This window comes from Coenobita brevimanus, chromosome 39, assembly GCF_032717465.1.
Source record: "Coenobita brevimanus isolate Jiangsu-jjx chromosome 39, ASM3271746v2, whole genome shotgun sequence".
Taxonomy (NCBI): domain Eukaryota; kingdom Metazoa; phylum Arthropoda; class Malacostraca; order Decapoda; family Coenobitidae; genus Coenobita; species Coenobita brevimanus.
In genome coordinates, this window is record NC_136992.1 from 30053404 (window position 1) to 30079236 (window position 25833).

A 25833-nucleotide genomic window follows, 5' to 3' on the forward strand; every position below is an offset into this window, starting at 1 on the left:
ACACTACCAGGTCTATATCAACTAGTACTACACTACACCATTGTAAAAAATATTTGTACCACTCTTACTTTATGCAATCCTACTGGTAAATACAGACCATGACGAAATGTAAGTGATGAATCAAGTTTCCCCCTGCAACACCGTGATCAGCTGAGTGGTCCGTGTTTTAACCCTTGCGGCCGTGTTCCATTACAGCTGATTTCTGCTTGTTGAACCAGTCTCAAGACACTGTTCAAGTAGTAAAATACAGTTATGTCTTCTGTTGCAATGATGTACCTAATGAGACAATATGAACTCGCAATGAAAAGTTACTGAATGTAATGTGTAACTAAGCACAGGTCAGTGTTAATGGCCCCATGATACCTAATACTTTAATTAAGACGAGCACTCCATGTGCCCAAAAGAAAAAGAATCAAAGGAGATGAAAAAAAAAAAAAAAAAAGCGTGAACGCTGTTGCCAAGCAGCGAGCTTGTGACCTCCCCACAGTAACACCTCTCCTGACAACAGCGATGCGATATTATCTGGGGGGAAAAAAAAAAAAAAAAAAAAAAAAAAGCATGTGTTCACGCCACCTCTCCCAGTGTGGAAGACATTGATGCTATAATGATTATAATTAAACCCAACAACTCAGGGAAGGAAGCGATGCTGTTGAGAGAGAGAGAACACTTCAGGGAATTGATCAGATAGAAAGAGAGAGAGAGAGAGAGAGAATCTGCCTACAGTATGTGAAATTCTTGCACAGATCACCTTTGATACCATCTACCTGCCTGGAAAACCACACTTCCTCACTGATACCCTATATGCAACACCTTCCCCCCCCATTATCACAGCCATCTTTGTCCTAGAACCCTCCAAACTTCCCCAGGACAAGGCCAACAGTGCTTAAAGTATGACTGATGCCTTGCACTCAGCTGCTAATGATAACCCCTGACTAAAGTGGCTTGCCACAAATCAACAGGGTCAAGTTGACAGATGTGGGGAAAGATTTCACAAGTCCAGATAACCCCTTCCTTGGCTTGAACTCCAGAAGAAATATATAACACCTTCTATGTGCAGGAGATGGCCCTCATTCATTTTCATTCATTCATTGCCAGACGCCATGTATCCCACACGGGGTGGCCAAGGGCTTAGAGTTAATTGTTTTACAGGGAGGGGCACTAATCCTCCACCAACCCCACTTGACACATAGGGATGCCAACAGCATCTGGTGTTCCCAGGCGGTCACCCATCCAAGTACTAACCAGACCTAACGTTGCTTAACTTCGCTGATCGGACGGGAAACAGTGTACTCAACGTGGTATGGCCGTTGGCCATGGCCCTCATCTAAGAGAAAATATCTCCACACAGAATTCACAAAATACAGTGACTGGGAATTCTGTGCTTTGACTGAGGTACTCACCTGGTACAATTTTAAAAAACAAAAGAGATCATTCATTCATTCATCATCTAATCCAGTGTTGCCCCACGAGGAGCATAGGAGCCTGGGGCTAGGCAAGTTGGTCCTGACATTTAAGATGGGGGTGACCAGCCCCACTCATTCCTGAGTGACATTACTTAAGCTATAAACCTCAAATCTTAAATGTCAGGACAAACTGCCTAGCCCCAGGCTCCTATGCTCCTCATGGAGCAATGTAGGATTGGATGATGGATGGATGGATGGATAAACCTCAAACACCCCCTGGACATAAACCTGCAACAGCTCAATCTGACCGGAGCACCTTGATTACCCAATCAACCACCAGGTGCCATAATTTGGTTATATGGTTACCACCCAGCACAGAAAAGGGTTTCCTGGTGTACAAGAAACCATTTGGCTTGTCACTCAGTGCAGTCATCCATAAACAGAAGGAAGGGGAGAGAATGGAGGAAAGAAAGACAGAGGAGGAAGGAAGGAGGAAGAAAGAGAGGAAAGGGCAGGCACCAGAGAACAGCACTACATTGAGTGAGTGGATGGTGAGCACCCCCACCAACCACTAACAAAAGAGGTAAATATAATAAATCTTCATGGGAAGCTTACCTTAACAATAAAACAAATGGTGTACTTTTTTATTATTTCATGAACTTAATTTGCTGAGGGTGAATAACTAACTTAAGAGTAATTCCTGTTAAAAACAAACAAATACATATCAGCCTGAAAAAGAATTACTTAAATAAAGTACAGTATACGTTGTTTTACATCTAATCCTAGACATACTCAAAGTCAGTGTTTCCCAAACTTTTTATGGCTGCAACCCTGAACACAGAAGTATTTTGGCCTGGCGACCCTCAGGGCGGAAACATAATTTCAGTGTTTCCTCATTTAGTTTCATCCAATATTGGACATGAAAAGACTCAAGTGCATCAGGAGTTTTCATACATTTATCGATCCTTTATTACTCAACTTTTTCCTGTTCCTGAGTCTCAATGACACTTTATATTCCAAAACTGTGATGTTTATACTTTTAACATATTTTTTTTTTTTTTTAATTACAGTACAGTATTACCTCTTTTTTTTTCCAAACCATCCTGCGACACTCATTTGGGTCACAACCATGGGTTTGGGAACCACTGCTCTAAGTAGTCAATTCCCTGAGAACCAGCAGTCCTCCAAGGTGCCAACAGACAATGCTACACACCCTCACATCATCACTCAGGTACAATTACTGAACAGTGAGTACCAACATATCTCATTCAGAACTAATGCGATGGGATGGTATTTGCAAGGGTGTTCATGTGACATGTTAGTGAATCATATGCAGTGAAGACTGTATTAACCCCTTCAATCCAATCCTGTATTCTCTATTTAATTCTTGCCATTACAAAGCTATTTTGTTCAGTTTAGGGGAGATATCTTGTAGTAAAGTGGTTAATGAAGGCCACTCTACATTTTCCAGTTCATAAAGTTTCCCAAGATAAATAATATTACCTGGAAGTAAAGACAACATAGAAAGTACTGTACATCATTTGATCAAGGGGGTTACAGAAATTCAAGCCATTAAGAGTACTCCTCATTATACCCAAGACTGAACCCAGTCTTAATATTACCAACTCACAACTGCAATTATTCAACTACAGTTCATTCACCTTAACTTGGCCAAGATTTCTGTCCATTTGCAACTTATTTCCCTTCACAAAATGCCAGAACACAACAATATTATGGCTCTACATCCTTTCCATAGCACTTCTTCATGACTATTGACTAGTGCTATGTTTTCATGTTAATCTCTTGGTACAACTCTGCTCTACTTCTAGGTCATTTTAGAGTGAAAAAAGTACTAACACCTCCCCATGTATGACGCATGTAGAATTGAAAGGGCAAAGATGCCATCTGCAAATGTTTTATTTTTCCTTACATATTTAGTCCTTACGTAAGGGGTGGAAAATTAAATATATATGTGTCACTATTTATGTGAAATTACCCGGTTAAAAAAATAGGATGACTCAGCAAAATTTTTCCAAAATCATTCATTTTCTTCACTTAGTGATGGAGAACTTCCAGAAAAATATTTTCATACCTCATGTGTTGTAAATAAGCTATTAGCTATTAAAATTTAACCAAAGTAATTGAGGCACTTTAGATCCTGGTTTCTCAAAACTTAACCTTGGTGTCTTTGCTTCTTTAATACTAAATAAATCATATTTAAATTATAGAGGAGATAGAACCTCTTACAAATATACACTCCAAAAATACATATAAAAATCTGACAACCACTACAATACTGTACACACGAGTACCAAAAAAAAAAAAAAAAAAAGTATATGGCATTTAACCTCATTCAATGCTGTGTTTTAATGAGTTACTCCATACAATTCAGCTCCACGAAGGCATTTTGTAATGAAGGGGTATGTGCGAAATGAAGTGACTGGAGATGTTGTGGAAAAGAGATGAAGTGACTGGAGATGTTGTGGATGTGATGAAGTAACTGGAGATGTTGTGGGTGAGATGAAGTAAAGTGACTGAAGTTGTGGATGTGAGATGAGGTGACTGGAGATGTGGATGAGAAATGAAGTGACTTGAGATATTGTGGGTATGAGATGAAGTGACTGGAGATATTGTGAGTGTGAAATGAAGTACAGTAAGTGGAGATGTGGGTGTGAGATGAAGTGATTGGAGATATTGTGGGCGTGAGATGAAGTGACTGGAGATATTGTGGGTGTGAGATGACTAACACAGTGGGTATAAGCCGGTGAGGTTTGATGAGTGTGACGAAAAGTGTGTGAGACTGAGATTCCAAGAACGAGATACACACAACTTAAAGCGCTGTCAGTTACTCTACCCATTCAGGCAACAATCTCTTTAGGCAATGATGTTAAAGTGGTAACTAAGGATATAACCCAGCTCTGATGATCAATTCTTGCTTTATAAATGATGCGATACTATACAAACTTCCCAGTGATTTTATTCTATGTCATAACTGATCTCCAGTTGTGAAGGTTTTAATTAAGGCTACATCTATCCCCTCCTGCTTGAAATGGCTCCTTGAAGCCAAGTACAGTATGAGCAAGCCTAAGCCAAAACAGATATAACTGGTATCTAAGGGTTAACAGAAGCATCAATAAATGTATCTTCAATACCGCACTCATGCTACTCATTAGTGTGTACAGTGATTAACCTCTTCATTACAATGACATCATTTTGCTTTTCTTGCTACAGTATCTCCAGACGTTTTTATTCAGGTAAGGGGAGACATTTGCACTTCGAGGGGTTAAATATAGCCTCCATTATCCCATTCGTTATTATAAGTTCTTTTCTAACTTAAATAAGAGCCTATGAATGCAGGCTAGGTAAACTGAAAAATATGTCATCATGATGCAGGGGTAAAACTATTGCTAAAGTCAGTCTGATCACACCTGACAGATTTTTGCTGTCCTTTTAAGCGTATTCCTCGTTATTTAATGGCTCTATAAGATAATGTAACATCTCTACATCCTTTCCTTACCATTTTTTTCAGAGATAGCAAAATATTATACTCCTTATGTCCTATGAGAGTTCAGAATTCAATAGGGAGAAAGAGCAGTTATCTGTGAGATGAGATTAATCTAGCTATAGTGTCTTAGTGTTATCAATCTATGGAAAATGAACCTGTCTGTGAGTCAGCTGTTTTGTATTTGCTGTTTTATTTATACTTACTTCATACACATCACTATATTTAATTTTTACTGCATTCTATTTCTGCTGTATCAGAAATTTATCATGCTAAGAACATTAAAAAATAAATAAAATAAAAAATACCGGGTAAGTGCTGTATTCCATAAAACTAACCCCTTCAGTTTGATTAACATTCTCTATTTTATTCTTCCTACTACTTGATGATTTAATTAAGCTTACAAGAGTCTTTGCTCCTACATTCTCTGTTTTGTTCTTCCTATTACTTGATGATTTTATTAAGCTTACAAGAGTCTTTGGAAAATGGAAGGGTCAGACATACACATAGATTGCTTCACTACTAAATTGCTCACATAAGGTAAATAAAACCAAGTAGAAATAGCCTGATATACCATATTCTAAACACAGTGCTGCACTTATAGCTATTTCTTTTTCTTCTTTGCAGGTGAACCATTACTTGTGGGAGGATTTTTATTCTTCTCTGTAATGAAGACAAAACACTGGTTACTTTAGTTCCAGTGACTTTTGTTCAAGTTTTTATTTCAACATTTGTTTGCACTTGACCCTCCCCAACTCATAATACTATCATCATCTTCATCATCATCATAATCTAATCCTGTGTTGCCCCATGAGGAGTGTAGGAGCCCAGGGCTAGGTAAGTTGGTCCTGACATTTAAGATGAGAGTGACCTGCCTCATTCATCCCTGAGTGGCATTATGTGAGCAATAAACCCCAACCACCCCCTGTATATAAGCCTGCACAAGCTCAATCCAATTGGAGAACCTTAATCATCCACTAAACCACCAGGCGCCATGATCTGATTATATGGTTACCACCCAGCACAGTAAATGGTTTCCAAGTGTACAGGAAATCATTTTGCTTGTCACTCAGTGTAGAGTCACCCATAGGTAGAAGGAAGAGGAAGGAATGAAGGAAAGAAAGACAGAAGTGGAAGGAAGAGAGGAAAGGGCAGTCACCCGAGAGCAGCACTACATCAAGTGAGTGGATGGTGCGTGCCCTAATCTACCACCAATAAATATCATCATAATCATTAACCTGACTTTCTCTCACCTAACGATGAGATGAGGTAGGATCCAGAACGTAAGAAAGTTAATGTATGAAAGTGGAAGAATTATCAAAAGCATACCCCATGAAACAGGCAACACAATCGTTCACACACCATTCAAGCCTCTGGAATCCTGGCTCCATCTCACATGCCTAATGTTCAGCACTTTTTTTTTTTTTTTTAATGACTTAATAAGCCTGTGGCAAAACTCCTGTGGTGCTTCACATTCGAAAACACATGGCAAAGGACCGTGAGATACTGCACTATGAGTTCTACTCAATACCAATTTTTTGTTTTATTCTAGGTTACTTGATGTTTGAGAGGGAAGCCTTAATGTGATGGAGCAAATCTAGCCAAGCAACTCCTGCCTGGTTATACAATTATCCCCTCATCTACCACCCTATCCCCCCCAAAGGACAATGGTTAACTACAAGAGAAGGACAACAACCTGTGGCTCACTTGGTTCATGGTCAGATGAGCCTGGGGTCACAGTAACAACAATATAACAACTACAACATCACAACTAAAACAACAACAACACTGACAACAAATACAACTTCTACTCCTATATTACAGTACTACTATTACTAATACTGTTACTACTGCTACTACTACAAGACCCACTCACCTGCAGCATAAGCTTTACTCATACGGTCAAGGTTTGTCTTCCTGGCAATGTCATGGTCAACAATGGGCCGTGGATAGTCCTGCCCAATGATGCACCCAGCGGCCTTCTGCACGGACAGCGGTGCCTTCCACGGCTCATAGATGTAGTTGTCAGGGTACTTCTTTAGCTGGGGTAGATATTTCCTAAGAAAAAGAAAAAAAAGCCGTTCAATATACTACATACGAGTACAAGCAGTCATCATTTCAAATCAGGGATTTGTTCAGATATACCTGCATATTACTTTTTCTATACAACTGGTTATGTATTCTGGAAGAAATTGGTGGATCAGCTTCATAAGTTGCATAGCAAGAGCAAAATAAAGAATATATCATCAGACTGCAGGGGTTAAAAAAGGACTGAATGTACCTGATCTACCCAAATTTGAATAAAATTGGTCAGAAATGGCAGAAACAAAATAAAGATTAGATCAGTGGGCTTAAGGAGTTCAACAAGGCCTGCCCAATACCTAATATAGTCTCCATGTTTGTCAGTCTGCTTCCCAAAGGAGATGGGGCTGTAGACTCTGAAGTACTGGTGGAAGAAAGCTGAGGCCGACAACCACATCCAGTTACCTGCATTAAGGGACCAGTCAGCATCCAGCAGCAGCTCCTCAAACACCTGTAAGACAAAATCAATACCGTAAGTCCTCATTTTCAGATGTTTTATTAACCTACTTAGACAAGGGATGTTTTTTCCCATTTTCTTCCTGCTACTTTCAGATACTTTTCTTTAGTTTAGGGGAGACTTTTCTACTGGAGGGATTAACAGACTCAACCCCTCCCTAGTGAGAGGTCTTTCGAAAATTAAATAATCATCATAATATATATCAACAATACAAGGTAGAGTATTAATGAGTAGCTAGAGAGCCTTGTAATAAGGGTCAACATGTGTGTATACCTTCATGCCATCCTCCCAGGGTTGCCAGAGGTCACCACGTGTGAGGAAGCAGGCCACAGCATGACGGCCCAGGTGGTGGATCCAGCCTTCCTTCCGCAGCTGGGTCATCAACGCATCAATGAAAGGGTACCCAGTCTTGCCCTGATGAACACAACAGCACACAACGGAGTTCATCCACCTTGACTTGACCAATTTTTTTTCTTTTACAGCCTATTTCCTATCACTCAGTAGCAGAATAAGACAATACTAAGGCTCAACATTCTATTTATAACACATCAACGGGCATCAATTAAAGGGAACTTGGTTCTGCCCAGACAAATGCAACATCACCAAGTGTACATTATCCAACTTTGCTCCTTGAATATGATGACACATTTTTTATCTCTAAAGCTGTTTAACTTTTAGAAGCATTCTGTCTGCACATGTCCCAGACTTTAAGAGAGGTGTGACTGTAGTTAAATTACAATAACAAAATAAAACACATCTGAACATAAATTAACTAGAATTTTACTACTGACCATGACAAGATTTTATTAATCTATAAAGTACCGTATTATAAGTGGTAAGTGTAACAGAAAGTCTTCATTTTATGATGCATTTTTCTGACTTCAAAACAAACTGATGATAAATTATAAGTAACTTTAAGTGAAGAAATAGTGCAAATTCATAAGCAACTTAATAACAAAGCAACTCCCTACATTAATAAAGAGTTATTGTACGGATATCCACAAAGTTACAATATACCGTACTTATGAAGACTAACACCACAGACACTCACAAACTTACAATATATTAACAAGAACTTACTCAGCAGATACTCACAAACATACACTATATTAATATTAATGAGGACTTACTCAAAAGAGATTCACAAACTTACAAACTCCCAAGCCTTCATCAGCTTCTCATCTCTGACCCATGGAATCTGCCGACACACTGGGTTGCCCTCCATGCGGTCAAAATTAGGAGTCACTGAGCCCACAGTGTAGAAGAACTCCCGCCACAGCAGCTGACCCATTAGTGATACAGGCGGCTTTGTGTGGTTGCTGCCTCGGTACACCTGGTGGTAGATAAAAACATTATATTTTATTATCACGTGACCATCATCCACTCACTTGAAGTACGACTGCCTATTTCTTCCTTCACCTTTATCAATTTTTTCTGTGTCTGCCCTCCTCTCCTCTTATATCTCCCATCTTTCCTGTCACTTTTCATTACTCTTCATTCCTTTTCATGTTGCTTTACATTGAGTGACAAACCTAATGATTTCCTGTAAGCCAGGAAACCATTTACAACACCAGGTGGTAACCATACAACCAACCCATATGTGTTTCCTAGGTGTCTACATGTGAGTTGGTGGAGTTAGTGCCCCTCCCCATAAAACAACTAACTCAAGGTCAAATGGCTACCCCTTACAAGATTATGGCAACTGGCTATAGATGGACAGATAGACAGAATATGCAAAAACATACATAAGGATGAGGCACTACAAAGCCTACTATGTGACCCAGAATATAGTCCATATGATTACATCTTTTCTTTTATATTTCATGAATACAGGCCTTACAGTACCTCCCTACTTTACCTCAGCTAAGCGGTGGTACATGGTGCGTGGTGAGAGGCAGCCAAACTTGAGGTACGGACTGAGGACGGTGGTGCTGGGTACCAGGGAATTAGGGGACGTCTTGGGCTTTTCAAACTTGCACACCCATGACTGACCAGAGGAAGACGAAAGATTAGGTTATGTTTAGTCATATTTAGGTCAGATTAGGTATGGGTTGAGGATGGTGGTGCTGGTACCATGGCTCTGAGAGACATTTAGGGCTTATCAAACTTAAACATCCATGGCAGAACAAACAGTAAATAGCAAGGGTAAGTTTTTAACTGACTGGTATCTGACCCCCTGAATTCGTGAGACACTGTATTTATTAGTTATCTTAGCTATTTCCATGCAGTTTTATTTAACATGGGAAAGCTTCCTAATACTGTACAGATTAATGAAAGTTTTACCTAATCTCTCCAATTTGAAACACCTATACTGTACATAGTTAAATGGACTCATCTGGAGAAAGTTATTGTTTAAAATTAAATATAATAGACATTCTAACACTGAAGTGGTTAATGACTCATGATGTGATCACAGAATCTTATGCTGGTAAACAGAACATCAATGGTTCAATATTACTTACACTGGTATTGTACAACAGGCATGGATTTATAGGGGGGATATGCCCCAGTACACTACATACATTTATACATAAATATACCATACCATGTCAAACTATAATCTATATGAGTATAAAAATAACAACAGTACTCAGAGCCACCTTGCGCTCCATGTACTTGTCGAGTCTGGCCAGGGCCTCAGTCTCCCCTCCAGGGTACAGGCATGGCTCAAGGTCGCTTTCCTTCACACCAAGCTCTACAAATGGTAACATGCATCATTATTTACCATTATTATTATTATTATTATTATAGCTATTGTTATTAGCATTATTATACAGTACCATCATCATCATCATATCACTCTCATCATAAATGTCAGGGCCAACTTGCCAAGCCTCGGGCTCCTATGCCCCTCAGGGGGCAACACAGGATTGGATGACAGATGGATAATTATTATTGTATTATTATTATTATTATTATATCATTATTATTATTGCTGTATAATTATTCATACTTTCTGTACTATACAATTTTATTTCGCTTTGGATAGGTCTGTTAATAGTAAAAGGATATATACATGGGCCATACCTAACTCCTCCAGTTCAAGTAATCTCTGCTTAACTTAATATCATCACAGAAGGGATCTAAAATAAAATACAAATATTCACCACCAGACTGAAGTAGCTGAAGCAAGAGTGTCAGTCACTCACCCGAGCGTATACGGTACTATGTGATCAATAAAACAACCATTCCTTGGATTTGAACCTTTTTTTTTTTTAATACAAGGAAGGAATCAAAAGTCAGAAACCAAAAAGACTGTTTCTTCCTTTAAAAAAAAAAAAAAAAAAAGCCAAATTCAAGATCTGTTCATTCACTCTGAGATCTTGGACACACTGCATTTAAAAGACTGGAGATCATAGGCAGTAGAAAATACAGACAGATTGGAACACCGTGAGCCACTGGACCTGCAGGCATTCGCTGAGATAAATGTGTACTCATAAAAAATACATAAATAAATAATATGAATGTACAAAAGGTAAAGCCCATGAGGTGAAGCTAAGATTCCAGGAGTCTGAGTGATGCTTCAGTGACTTCAACTTGTGGTCCATTTCACTGGGTATTTTGTTGAAGGCTCTCCCCCTTTTCTACTTCCTTATTCCATGGTTCTGGATTCTACCTCAGCCCATCATTAGGTGGGAAAAAAAGGTCATGATGATGGATGATGTTGATGATGACAATGGGAATACCGATAATGATAATGATGATGTATATAAAATTGTGAACATCTCTTTACCTGCAAGGGTTGGAGGATCATATGCAGGTCCCGATGGTGAGTTTGACTGAGAGGTACAGGAAGGTGGGAGAGAGGTGAGGGCCAGGAGTGGCTTTGGAGGTGGACCTAACCTCTCAACAATACCTTGAAGTCCCTGGTATGTCAGTGGAGTTTTGCCTAAGTTGGCTTCAATTATTCTGGAAATGACCATAATTATTGTATTTTTTCAAGGGCTGCCATCTATGTAACAACAGTACCAACATCAGTATCATCATCATCATCATCACTTTAAACTCCTCGCACCTGAAAATGGGGTAGGTTAGGATCCAGAGACAAGAAAAAAGAATGAAAGGCAGGGAAGGAAAAAGTATGAAATTGGGAGAACTATCACCAGCAAAAATAGTATAATAAGAAAAAATAGATCTAATATCTGGCATTAGTCCCATCAGTGTGATGATACCTGTTCTGTCTGTTGTATTATACTCTTGTTTCTACCATACAGTTCTATTCAGCTTAATCTCTTCAAGCTGAGGATGCCCTTTTATTTGATTCTTTTTATCTCTAGATGACTGTATTCAACTGAGGAGGGACTTCAAACTGAAAGGGTTAGTTAGATATCCCCCTGATTACCCCTTCCATATGAACAAGTTAAATAAATCATCTGAAGGTAACAAGAACAGAATATAAATAATTCATTAGGTAACAACAAAGATGCTAAAAACAATCACCATTAGCCCTTTCAACAATACAATGTGGCATTGAGAAGGAACCTACACATGGTGGCACAGTGCACCCTGGATGAAGCAGCTGCAGCATCCATCCAAGAGCCAAACCTCATCATATTTCCCTACAATTTGTCATGGGAAGGATCCTGGCCACACCCTGGTGATGCAATGCATACCACAAGGGGACACTGGATCCCTACACAGTATATATAACGTACTGTACCTGTAGGATGGCCAAACAGAAGCAGTTGCTTACCTGTGGTTGATGGTTTGCTCAGCCAGCCAGACCAGGGTTAATAAACAATACGAAGTCTTTAACTTCATTCTCACTAACATCAAATAATTTCAGTCAGCTTATGAGAGAAGTTAACCTATGACTCCAATGATGCATATTACTATTTTCTCTTTGCTGTTTCCAGATGTATTTTATTCAGACTGAGGAAGATTGCTTAAACTGGAGAAGTTAGTTATGCCTTCACTTATCACTTCAATGGCCTATTAAATGCCCTTATCCTCTGCTAAGTTACAGGCCTCATATGAGGCACAGGCACAATGAAGGTTTGCACAGGCCATGCTGCAGACCTCATATGAGGCACAGGCATAATGAAGGTCTGCACAGGCCAAGCTGCAGACTTCATATGAGGCACAGGCACAATGCAGGTCTGCACAGGCCAAGCTGCAGACCTCATATGAGGCACAGGCACAATGAAGGTCTGCACAGGCCAAGCTGCAGACCTCATATGAGGCACAGGCACAATGAAGGTCTGCACAGGCCAAGCTGCAACCCACATGAGGTACAATTTACATTGGCTGTTACACAGTATCTCAGGGCAGGTAAACTACCTTACAATGAATTGGCCCAGTGGGGGTTAACTTTGATAAAAACATATAGTGGTAGCCTAACAAAATTAATAATACAACTTCAGAATGATACAGTTAAAACAGTGTACTGGCAGTCTGGCATTAATAAAAATACTCAATTACTCATCATGAAAATGCTGTAATACCAATCAAATCATTCATCTTCCAGTTCTTTATTGTTCCATCAACAACTTAAGGGCTCAGAGCTGGGCTACTCAGTCCAAACTTTTAAAGTGAGTGACCAGCTACTCACCCCTGAGAAGCATTACTGATGTGTGAGCAATAAATCACTACACTCCTCACATTTAAACTCTGATAGCTATGGGCTACATCTAGTTCTGCTAAGGTATTGAAAGCTCATGCTAAAACTACATACATGAAAAAGCAAGTGCATACATTCTCCATCCTACAAATTAGGCTAGACTCAATAGATTAATGATTTATAATGAAGAATGAGCTCTTACTTCTCAGTGTTATAAAGTGTGTGTCCAACTTTGCAGCAAACTTTCACTCCATGTTCCTTTGCCAACTTTTCTATCGCCTCATCTCGACTGCGGGCATAAGGCTCTGTGTCCACTTCCCATGTAACCTTATGAACATCCCATTCCTTAAAGAGTCGTGCAAAAACATCCTCAGGTTTTCCTCGAATAACATATAGCCTGAAAAAAAAACAAAAAAAAAACATACTGTATCATCATATCTTTATCACCACTTGTTTTTCCCACCTAAGGATCAGGGATGGTGAGATCCAGAAAGCAAGGAAAGAGAGAAAATTATCAATGGTATGTCTGATAAAATAGGCATTACACTCAAGGTATACAGTATACCTCTTTAATCGCTTCAGTCCGATGATTTATTTTACAGGTTTATTCTTGCTGCTTCCAGATGATTCTATTTAGCTTTGGATAGACTTAGAACTGGAGGGGTTAGATACAGACTTCATTAACCCCTTCACTACAAGAGATACCTCATGAGGTAAGTAAAACTGACTGGCGGAAGCAAGAATAAAATCTAAAAATACATCATTGTATTGCAAGGGTCAATCCCTTTGCTGATATGGACACAACTGCATTTCTTTCAAGCTACCATGTAATGACAAACACATTTCTTCAACTGAGAAATTTCCCAAACACTCCTTTAGTTGTTCTGTTTGTACTCTGAACTGCATTGGGCTGGCTTAGTCTAAACATCATCAACATCATGAGTACTGCATCTACCTATCTGTCTATCATTCAATTAATTAATGTCCCAACAGGAACGTCCAGCCATAACCTAAATCATGGGGAAAGGAAAAATATATTTAGGGTGGCAGGTCAGGTGAAGAGGGATAATCAGGATGTCATAGGTGAGCAGTGTGTGAAGAATGATGAAGGAAGGGTAGTGGTGAACAGTGAGGATATTAAAGATGCATGGAGAGAGCATTATAACCGGTTGTTGAATGAGGAGTTTGACTGGGACAGGGAAGGTTTGGAGCCAGCAGATCCAGTGTCTGGCCCTTGGCCTTTGATTGATACTGCTACTGTGAGTGAGGCAATAGGCAGGATGAGGGTGGGGAAGGCAGCAGGTGTGTCTGGGTTGACTGCCGAAATGTTGAAGGCCTCAGGCGATATAGGGGTGAGTTTAGTCACTGACCTGATAAATAGGATTATTTATGAGTGTGTTGTCCCAGATGATTGGCTGAAGAGTGTAATTGTAAATGTGTATAAAGGGAAGGGTGATGCCCTGGAAAGAGGGAATTATAGAGGTATAAAGCTTTTAGATCAGATAATGAAGGTAATGGAGAGAGTTTTAGAAGGTATGATTAGAGAAAGAGTGAATATTGATGAGATGCAGTTTGGGTTTATGCCAGGTAGGGGGACCACTGATGCCATATTCATTGTTCGACAGCTTCAGGAAAAATATATTGGTAGGAGAAGGGATCTTTATTTTGTTTTTGTTGATTTGGAAAAGGCCTTTGACACAGTCCCTAGAGAGGTGGTGAAGTGGGCAATGAGAAAGCTTGGCTTGGAGGAGTGGCTGGTTAGGGTGGTTATGGCCATGTATGTGGGTGCTCACACCCAGGTGAGAGTGAATGGAGATTTGAGTGATGAGTTTTCCGTGAATGTTGGTGTGCATCAGGGGTCAGTCTTGAGTCCCATGTTGTTTATCATGGTACTTGAAGCCCTTTCACGTGACTTTAGAAACGGACTCCCGTGGGAGTTGTTGTATGCTGATGATTTGGTGTTGATTGCAGAGAATGAAAGGGAGGCGGAGGAAAGGTTTAGGAAGTGGAGAGATGGTATGGGGCAAAAGGGTTTAAGGGTAAATGCAGATAAAACAAAAATGATGATATCTAGGGTTGGTGGCGGTACTGTCAAAGACAAGGGAGAGTGGCCATGTGCAGTTTGCCACAAGGGCGTGGGAAGTAATTCCATCTTGTGCGGTGTGTGTGATAAATGGGTGCATAAGAGATGTAGTGGTATCAGAGGTAGACTGCGAGATAATGCTGATTTTATGTGTACGGCGTGCCGGGGTGAGCAGGTGGAGATCGTCAGACGTGAAAGAATTGAACTTGCTGGTGAATCTCTTGAGTGTGTGGAAGAGTTTTGTTATTTAGGAGACATGTTGTGTGCTGGAGGTGGGGCTGGAGCTAGCTCTGTGGCTAGGGTGAGAAGTGGTTGGAAGAAGTTCAGGGAGCTCTTGCCTCTCCTGATATTGAGGGGGCTCTCCCTACGTGCTAAGGGGTCTTTGTATGCAGCGTGTGTTAGGAGTGTAATGCTATATGGCAGTGAGACCTGGGCAGTGAAGGAGGAAGACATTCGCCGGCTCAGACGTACAGAAATGACAATGATTAGGTGGATGTGCAGTGCGTCCCTGCGTCCAAGGCCTGGAGGGGCTGGGTTTACAATGGAAGAGTTGAGAGGTAGGATGGGACTGAAGTGTATTGGAGTTGTGATGAGGAGAGGTAGATTGAGGTGGTTTGGACATGTGGAGAGGATGGGGGATGATAGTTGGGTGAGGAAGGTGAGAAGTGTTAATATTGGGGGTGGGGTTATGAGGGGTAGACCGAGAAAGACATGGGACGAGGTCATTAAGTGTGACCTTAGGGTTAAGGGACTGAACAGGGAGGCTGCAATGGATCGTGCAGCATGGAGAGCCGCCATTAGGTGACCAAGGCCGACACATGCAAGCATATTGGAGCCTTTAAAAACGAAAACGAAAACGATTTAAGGCATCATGAAAAAATGACAGCACTGATCACAACACAGTACACTAGTCTTGAAATAATTCTTCTGCTGAGTGTTGCTTACCAGAGGAGGGAGAGAGAAAATCATCACTGTCACTTTTGCTGTTGTGGCCCCAGGCTCATCTGGACATGAACCCTGTGGACTGCACAAAACCCGCCACTTCAGGCAGACACTTCCAGAGATCTTAAACTGAGGTTATGCTGAAGGACTGTCTGTGTTGTGAAAGTAAGGTGCATAAGGTAAGTAAGTGTGTTGTGGTGTGTGGGACTATGTTACAATGAGAGAATAGTGGACTGCTTGTGAGTTATTTTTTGAGTTGGTACTGAAACCAGGAAGGGTGACAGCCACAAGCTTGGCTTGGTGCAGTTAAGTCAGGGATATGCTTCAAACTATCACAATCCTCCCCCCCCCCCTTTTAAATTGAGAAACTGATGAATCACCATTTTACTGAGATTAATGAGCAATTTTCCTGTAATTTCAGGCAACTTACACATGAAATTATGTTATAAAAAAAAAAAAAAAAAAAGGGGGGGGGAGGGGAGAAGGGGGTTATTATAACTAGAATTCTTATACAAACATGCAAACTGACCTGGTTCCCACAGCCTGCAGTCTGGTGTTCAGGTCGGTGAGTGTCTGGGCCAGAAAGCGCCATCTATTTATTCCCACTCTGGAATTGGCCACAAACCAGGGATCCAGCACAAACACAGGCCGCAGCTCATAATTCTGTTCACATATAAACATGGTGTTAAACCCTGAATCCAGGTGACAGCATTTTTAGTTAATTTTTACTGCTACCTGACAATTATATTCAATTTATGGGAGCCCCATGGTAGCAAAAGGCTTAATGAAGGCTATCTCTAACCTCCCCTGTTCAAAAAGTTTCTACAAACGTAAATAAAACTATCAGAATAAATAAAAAACTATAAATATGTCATGGGATTCAAAAATTTAATGGAATGTTTCTTGCTAAATACAATACATAGCTACACCAAGTATTATGAATAAATACACCAACAATAAATTCCAGAATATGGTATTACCTGGAATTTTGTTACAATGTACATAAAAAGAAGGGCTGCACTGCTAGCTACAAGGCAATTTTACCACTAAGGATAACATTACAGTATACAATAACTTCCTGCAATTAAATTCTTTGGGGGGGGGGCTGGCAAATGAACCAACAGCAACCACCACCATATGATACCATATGATAAAGAAAACTCTGTTACTATGAATCTACAGAAGACTGCCATGAGTGACAATGTAAACAAATTATCATTTATTATCATACTTACTTCCACTACTGCAGCCTGCAGTGCTGGATTGTCATGCAGACGCAGACCCTTACGGAACCAGTGGATGGTGGTCATTCTGGTTCCTTTAAGTATCTGATGAAATCTGGAATTTAAAGTGACAGAATTAAACATATTGACACAGCTTAGTTCTGTACACAATGACAAAAGATAAAAGTTCTGTACACAACAACAAAAGGAAAACTGGTAAAGAAAAAAGTTTAACCTTTGAATCTATCTATCTATCTATCTATTGCCAGACGCCATAATCCCGCAAGGGGTGGCCATTTGACTTTTGAGTTATTTGTTTTACGGGGAGGGGCACTAACCCTCCACCAACCCAGTTGTTGACACGTAAGGAGAACCTAAAACAGAATATTCTTGCTATCTCCATCTCCGGGCAATTACACCACACTCAACTCAGGACTACAGTATAGCCTTAATATGCTCATGCATTACCCGATACTGTAATACAGATCTTCTTAAACTGAGTAATATCACTTGGAGACAGTATGAATTAAAAAAATAAAAATCCTCCAATAAAAAATTTAAAAATGGCCTACCGTACAGTACTAAGCATATAATTACAAAAGTTATGGTACTGAAAAGGAGTACCAAGGGCTTATATTCAGTATTACATACATGGTACCCCTGAAAAAAATACCACATAAACAAGTGCAGATGCTCAGGCCTGACAGGTGGAGCTGGGATTCCTAAGGCTTCAATGGTGAGTGAAGGAATCCTTTGCCCATTTCACTAGGCATGCAAATGATAACTGTCATTTGTTTTTTTTCTTACATTTTCTTTCTTTGCTTTATGGACCACACATCATCCCATCCTCAGGTGGGGGGGGGGAGGAAAAAAAAAGGTCTCCTCTAAGATGTTGAGTTGTTCCAGGCTGGGTCCTTGATTAAATAAAGGCACATTATGGTAGGCAAAGGTCTCAGGTTCGGTATGTTAGGATGCCACTTTTAGTCTTTTGCATTTTCTTTGACTTTCACTGGCTTCTAGTAAGATGTTACCATTTGGTGTGCTTTTACCACAATTTCCCATGACCTTCAACCAGTGTAAGGTTTCTTTTTTAGGGACTCTATTCCCTCAGTCTCAGGATGTATTTTCTCTTTCATTCTTTCTGTCCCTACATGACTTGATTCAGCTTGTAATAAACTTTCTGAATGGGAGGTGTTATATATGGCCTTCATTAAGCCTTTCATTACCGGATGTCTCCAATAAGCTGAATGATAACTGCTTGAAAAAAATCAAGAATAAACTAAACACTTGTCATCACATTGAAGAACTTTAATCTAAGGGGTTACATAGGCAGCTATTACAGTACTCATCAGCACTTTCAACAACACCATATTATCATAAAAAAAAACAACCACATCTCTAAAGAGTTTTGTGAATTATCAGGACATACTGTACAAAATCCCCCATTAATAAAATTAATGATAACTTTATGGCAGGAATTAAGTTTCATAATTCATTTAAGACACTTTAATTTTGGAAAAATAACACGGTACAGTGAATACAATACTAAAAGCACAAAAGTTAAGTTTGTTGACATGGGCAGTACCAATCTACAGGCAACAAGAGGTCAGTCTGGACTAGCAACCTATTCATCCACAGGTCGTTCTGGTTATTCAAGACAGGCTGTTACTTGCCAAAGACTGCATGTAAAAACTGATGAGACTGTACAATTACCCTCAAAGGTAAGCACTTCTTCAACTTTGAAACCTACCGCATCCCTATAATAATTATATTATGATCTATTGAGAAATAAATAATATGCACTGGAGATCTCCAACACCCACCAATAATCACATCATGCTAATAGGCCTAATGTATGTTAGGCCTATTATGCAACTACTAAGCACATTAATCTTGATCACAGCCCTCCCAAATTTTGGTGGAGGCTGAAGCCAAGATAGCATACAGTGAGGTTAATAACAGACTCAGCACTATCTGTCTGAAAATACTAAAACAATTACGCAAGCCACACACCTCAGTAGGTCACATTAGTACAGCGCACTTCCCATACTACTATGGGCTCTCTGCTCGATTCTAGTGTCAGTTCTTCTTTTGCATTGAAGTTCATCACGACTTTCATTAATGTTTTAAATGAAGACTCACCCTGTCACCTTTATACTGTCAATGAAGTTCCGAAGTAAAGCTACACCATTTATTGAAGGTGGCGGGGAGGTTGCACTGGCAATGTTGTTGACATTGGGTTGCCATCATCATTATTGCTAAACGTGCTCTCAAAAACAGCTAGAATAACGCAAAATAAAAACCAAGATAATAACCAGAATATCATTAGAGCTGTACGTAAATCCCTAAAAGGTCGCTAAGCTTTAAAAATCTATTTAAAGCCTTGCCGTTATGCATAAAAGAATCACTAAATCATTATCTAAATCTAGCACAAACAAGACTAACTTTGCAACCCTGCATGCCTCTCACCTGGGAACCTTCCTCTCCGCCTCCTCTAACCAATGAGAGTCCGGAATTCCCATGCGGTTAGTTATGATTTGTCAAAATGATGACAGAATGGAGGTGAGGTGCGACATCCCGGATACTATTTTTACGTAACCTGACTTTAATGCCAGTGTTGCAAAGTAAACAATATTAATTTATTGGGTGAAAACGTCTCCCACATGGACAGATATTGATAACAGGTTTTGATGCAATATTTCTGCAGTATACAGATGTATTTTCTATACTTTTCTTTATATTTTAATTTATGGTGAGGAGAGTCATCGTTTAGTGTGACGTAACATTTCCATCAAGTGAAGTCTCCCGGTTCATTCTCCGTTACTATAGTCTAATTAGTAAACTCAAGAACCCCGTGCGAAATAAGCTACCACCTTATCAACTAACAGGCGGAGGGACTCAAACATATTACGAGTGACTCTGCTGTAATATATAGGTTTTGGTGCAAAAATAACTAAATTCTCTCCTCACTACTCCTTATCCTTCCTAGCTTTAGTATTGTCTGCTTTATTGTTTTTTCATTACCTCTCTACTCTACCCCCTCCCTTCTCACTCTGTCCTTCCTTCCTCACTGTTGCGTGCCGTATTCTGAGGATTCAGACTCAGCAAAAATTTATTGTTTGCCTTAAAAGACCTTCGTGCTGTTAATAGCTATCAGTTAGAGTGACGACCATCCATAAGTTCGATCTCTAAGAGGTGTCTAGAGGATTTTCGACCATAATGCCATTAAGAGTAGGCTGCGTGGTCATCTTCCCTTAAGTATACTGGACGACCCTAGCCTAGCCCCGGACCCTTGAAGTACTCAGTGCCCTGGGAGGGCCGCAGCACATTGGGCTATTTTTAAAGTCAATTATATACTAATACAATAATCCATATACAAATGCAGCTAACTAGGCTTGGCAAATGCAAAATAAAGGTTTACGCGTGACAAAACGTTCATTTCTGTAAACATTCCATTGATGAATATTAGTATATTACACTACCATGTGATAAATTAATGACAGAGAAAATAAACACAAACTTGACTGAATACCTGCACACTCTGAAATTCAGCTATGCCAGGGCAAGGGAGGTAAGCAGCATAATTCATTCTAATCACTGAGTCAGCCAGGTGCCCCTGGAAAGCGTGGGGCTCTGGGCTGGAACATCAACCTGCAGAGTGCTGGAGATGGACGCCTTCACGTGGTGGCACCGATATCAGCTCCTTCCGTCCCCCGAAAGGAGAATGTGAAGTGCTGCAAGACGGGCAACTCCAGCCTGCACACACACACACACACACACACACACACACACACACACACACACACACACACACACACACACACACACACCTTTCCACACACAACACCCACTCATTAACATACCCATCCCACTGACGCCCACCCTCCCAACAACACCCATCGAACTCCATACCCTCTCATTCACCCCTTCCCCCAGTTTCAAGGCAGTTACACGTAAGTTGAATCACATGCAACAAAGGAACACCAGAACTTAAGCTTCAAGACAGACTAATGAAATAATGTAGTGTAGGTGAGTGGGGTGGGGAGGGGGGGGCTAGGATGAGATGGAGGGACGGAATAGGGAGGTATATGAGAGAGAGGGTAAGCTGGGGGGAAGGCAGCGAAATGGCAGGAGACAGGGCAACATGGAGGCGATTAGTTTGTGGCCAACCCTTAAGGGATTGAGGCGCCTGGCTATATATAGATGGGTCTCTACAAATGTCGATGACCGAGGAGGAGCAAGCTTATTCGGGGGGAGAGGAGAGGAACAGTTCTACAAATGTCCACGCATTAAATAGCCCACATTTTCAAGTGGGGGGAAGGTCCTGGTGGAGGGGCCAAATGTCTGAATGGGGGAAGCGGCCGGCCCCTCCCCTAGCCCCCAACCCGAAGCCACGCCACTGCATGAAGGGAACATGCAGTAAAACAGAATGGGATAAGCTTGTCAGGATTTTATTATACGAAAATAAAGAAAATATCGCAACTAAAGTGAAGGGCAATACGAAGAGATTAAACCAGAAAGTCAGGTAAAAAAAAATAATGCATCGAAAAAAGTCAACACGAAGAGAATTTAATGAACATGAAAAACGCATAAAAAGAAAAAAATCAGACACCAAATTGCGACTGCCAAGGCGTTTGATCTTGAGCGATGCAATATGTCAACTTCACTGTGCAGGGCTGTCGTGTCATTTTCACTGTCCAGGGGTGTCGTGTGTCATTTTCATTGTGCAGGGCTGTCGTGTGTCATTTTCACTGTGCAGGGCTGTCGTGTGTCATTTTCACTGTGCAGCGCTGTCTGTCGTGTGTCATTTCACTGTGCAGGGCTGTCGTGTGTCATTTTTACTGTGCAGGGCTGTCTGTCGTGTGTCATTTTCACTGTGCAGGGCTGTCGTGTGTCATTTTCACTGTGCAGGGCTGTCGTGTCATTTTCACTGTCCAGGGCTGTCGTGTGTCATTTTCACTGTCCAGTGCTGTCGTGTGTCATTTTCACTGTGCAGGGCTGTCGTGTGTCATTTTCACTGTGCAGGGCTGTCGTGTGTCATTTTCACTGTCCAGGGCTGTCGTGGGTCATTTTCACTGTGCAGGGCTGTCGTGGGTCATTTTCACTGTGCAGGGCTGTCGTGTCGTGGGTCATTTTCACTGTGCAGGGCTGTCGTGGGTCATTTTCACTGTGCAGGGCTGACGTGTCGTGGGTCATTTTCACTGTGCAGGGTTGTTATTTTCACTGTACGGGGCTGTCGTGTGTCTTTTCCCTTCATCTTCAGGGCTAAGGTGTGTCCATGTTCCTCATCACTAGGGTATGCAGGGGCAGGGTGGATAGGTGCAGGGGACCGTGAGGCAGGGACTGAGTGGACCTAGGAAAGTAATATTGGGGGTTAGTTCTTGGCTGTGGTTAGTGCCCGGTTGCCAATCTGTCTGTCTACTGCTCTTCCATCTATCTATCTCTCTATTTATCTATCTATCTATCTATCTATCCATCTACCTACCTATCTGTTGCCAGACAACTTCCTGTAAGGGGTGGCCACAACCTCGCCACTTGTCACAACGGATCATCAGCGGTAAAGAGAGTTGTTCCGATCATGAGGGTCAACTGTGACAGTACTACACGGTTTTCATTTTACCTTGACCTCAAACTGCCATCCAGCCATCTTGAACTCTGAGCTGTGACAGTAGATGAACAATACATGATACTGGTCACGAAGAAGTGCTATGGAATGGATGTAGAGCTGTATGGATTCGTCTGTCACTGATCTACGTGAAATAAGGTGCAAAAGGACGAAAATTCTGGGCCAGGTTATAACGAATGCACGATAAGATACATGCTCCTATGACCCACTTTAAGCTTAATAAAATCGTCTGGCGTAGGGGCTCGGGGATAGGCTGTTATATGGCTTAGAACAATGATATTTTGAACGTACCTGGATGTGGGTAGGGAGATGCATCAGCCACCCCCACCGCCGCCGCCACCACCATCAGTGCCCTGTGCCAAGGAAAATACCATCATTATCATCATCATCGTTGTTTCTCAGCCTCTACTCTTAAAATATCGTATAGTGTAACTGACAGGCAAAGGGTTGAATCCCCTAAACTAGCACCAATGGACCATATAGCTCTACAGGGCAAGATATAATCCATGGAGAGACCGCTACATCTCTCACCAGAAATACGCTACCCTGGTGCGGGCTCGAACTGCCAACTCTATGGTCGTGAAGTGCGAGCGCTGCCACTGAGCTCTCCTGGCCCCACTGGAGAATACTCAAAATATGAAAACACTCACATCTCTACTCACACCAGCCAAAGAATACAGCAGTTTTACAGTGTTTTTCAGCCCCCAACCTTATATACCACAACTCAGAATTTCGCGAGACTGGCACGTATCATACAGTAGACCTCAGGATACATAAAACATACACCCACGATACAAAAAATACACCCACATACAAAAAAATACACCCACATACAAAAAATACACCCACATACGAAAAATACACCCACGATACAAAACACATACACCCACGCCTATTCACACCAAAAAGGACAGCATACCGTATGATGAACAGTGACCGCATTCGTCTAAAACTCATGCTTGTACTCACACCAGAAGGACTATCAGCTTCATCATGCTTCCTTCGCTTCTTCTTTTCTGCTCACGACTGGCAGGATCCTTTTTTTTTTTTTTTTTTTTTTTTTCCGGCCTATCAACCATCGGGGCCGAAGCCCCTGGTTATTAAGGCCATGGATATATATATATATATATATATGTATATACATTTAAATATATATACATAATAATACAAACATATAAATACACACACACACACACACACACACACACCTCCATGCATACATACAGACACATTTTCATGCAAACGTACATATATATATAATAATTTTAATCTTATTTATTTATTTTTTTGTTTTTATTTTTTTAATTTTTTCTTGGTTTTATATTTTTTATACCTTATAATATAAAGACAAACTAATCTAAAGACCCTAGGCAGGATCCGCAATTTCCCCGCCTTATATACCCCTCTGTTCTGACTGCTATGTACAGTGCCGGGTCAAAATCAGTCGTTTAAATTGAACACATCAGCTTCCAGGAACGAAAACTAAAGCTTACATTTTACTGACGCTGCTAAATGAATCATACCAAATGCTAATATTAAATACAGGTTATTTTATAGATGTTAATGAGTAAAATAGCGACAACTGATGAGAAACACTCTAAAAAAATTACGAGTGTTAGTCTACATGGGATTTCCGTCACGTTCACCACCCACCCCACACACGCACACACAATAGGACAGTTTTAACCTTTTCAGTCCGATGTGCTAAAATTATTTTTTGTATGCTACCACAGACGACTTTAATTCTGTCGAGATGTGTGCTAATGAATGGGTTAATGAAGGCTGTATCCCAGTGGCTCTAAACCTAGGGGGGCGTGACCAATTTCCAAGGGAGTGGTTTGAACGTGTGTTCTTACCTAATTGTTCTTACCTAATTGTATCTTTACAGGAATGAGTCAAGCTCGTACTGTCCCGTGTCTTAAACCATATTTATCGTACATATCCTTAAATTTGTGAATTGTTTTGGCACACACTGTTTCATTCGGTAGTGCATTCCATTGATCAATTGCTCTGTTTGGGAAACTGAATTTCCTTACGTCTTTATCACCTCTCTTCTTATGCAGTTTTTTGCAGTGTCCTCTTGCTGATGCTTCTCCATATGTTAAGTAATCATTTATGTCTATTTTCTCCTTTCCTGATATGCACTTATATAGCATTATCATGTCACCTCTTTTCCTTCTCTCCTGTAGTGTTGGTAGATTCAGTTTATTTAGTCTTTCTTTGTAGCGTAGGTCCCTTAAGCTTGGTATCCATCTTGTAGCGGCCCTTTGAACTTTTTCAATCTTGTCTATATGCTTTTTGAGATGAGGACTCCAGACTACTGATGCATATTCCAGGGTTGGTCTAATGAATGATGTTATTATCCTTCTTAGCATGTCTTCATTTATGTATGTGAATGCTATTCTCATATTTGCAAGCAGTGTATACATGTTCCGTACCTTCTCGCTGATGTGATCAGCCGGAGATAGTCTGTTATTGATAATCACACCTAGGTCTTTCTCTCTTTCTGATGTGTATAGGGTTTTATTTCCTAACTTATAATCCCAATCAGGTCTTTTTCCACTTTTACCAAACTTGATTACATGACACTTGTCCACATTGAATTCCATTTGCCATGTACTACTCCATTCATGAAATTTATTTAATTCTTCTTGTAGCTCTTTACAAGAGTCTGTGTTAGTAATTCTCCTTTGTATTTGCATCATCTGCAAACATATTCAGATAGCTCTCATTTCCAGTGTTACTGTTTATATCATTTATATACACTAAAAACATGATTGGTGCCAGCACCGAACCCTGTGATACTCCACTAGTCACTTCTTTCCATGATGAGTAGTTTCCTCTTAGTACTGTCCTCATTTCTCTTTTTATGTGTGTGTGTGTGTGTGTGTGTGTGTGTGTGTGTGTGTGTGTGTGTGTGTGTGTGTGTGTGTGTTCAGTAATCATAATCTGTCT

At 40.6% G+C, this 25833-nt stretch overlaps 1 protein-coding gene and 1 non-coding gene across 2 annotated transcripts; both read right to left on the bottom strand.

Annotated features, from left to right (window-relative positions):
• Positions 1 to 1193: 1193 nt before the first annotated feature.
• LOC145396905 (5S ribosomal RNA) lies at positions 1194 to 1312 on the bottom strand. Its single transcript, XR_013896863.1, has one exon. It is a non-coding gene; the product is annotated as a 5S ribosomal RNA (ribosomal RNA).
• Positions 1313 to 5449: 4137 nt separating this feature from the next.
• Positions 5450 to 19469, bottom strand: phr6-4 ((6-4)-photolyase). Its single transcript, XM_080270068.1, has 12 exons — positions 19395 to 19469; positions 17265 to 17367; positions 16559 to 16692; positions 13207 to 13401; positions 11178 to 11353; positions 10045 to 10139; positions 9303 to 9431; positions 8598 to 8777; positions 7718 to 7858; positions 7287 to 7438; positions 6782 to 6963; positions 5450 to 5568 (listed from the first exon to the last, which is right to left on the bottom strand). The coding sequence occupies exons 2-12, from the start codon at positions 17337 to 17339 to the stop codon at positions 5510 to 5512; spliced, it is 1518 nt and encodes a 505-aa protein (XP_080126194.1). The 5' UTR covers positions 17340 to 17367; positions 19395 to 19469; the 3' UTR covers positions 5450 to 5509.
• Positions 19470 to 25833: the final 6364 nt, after the last annotated feature.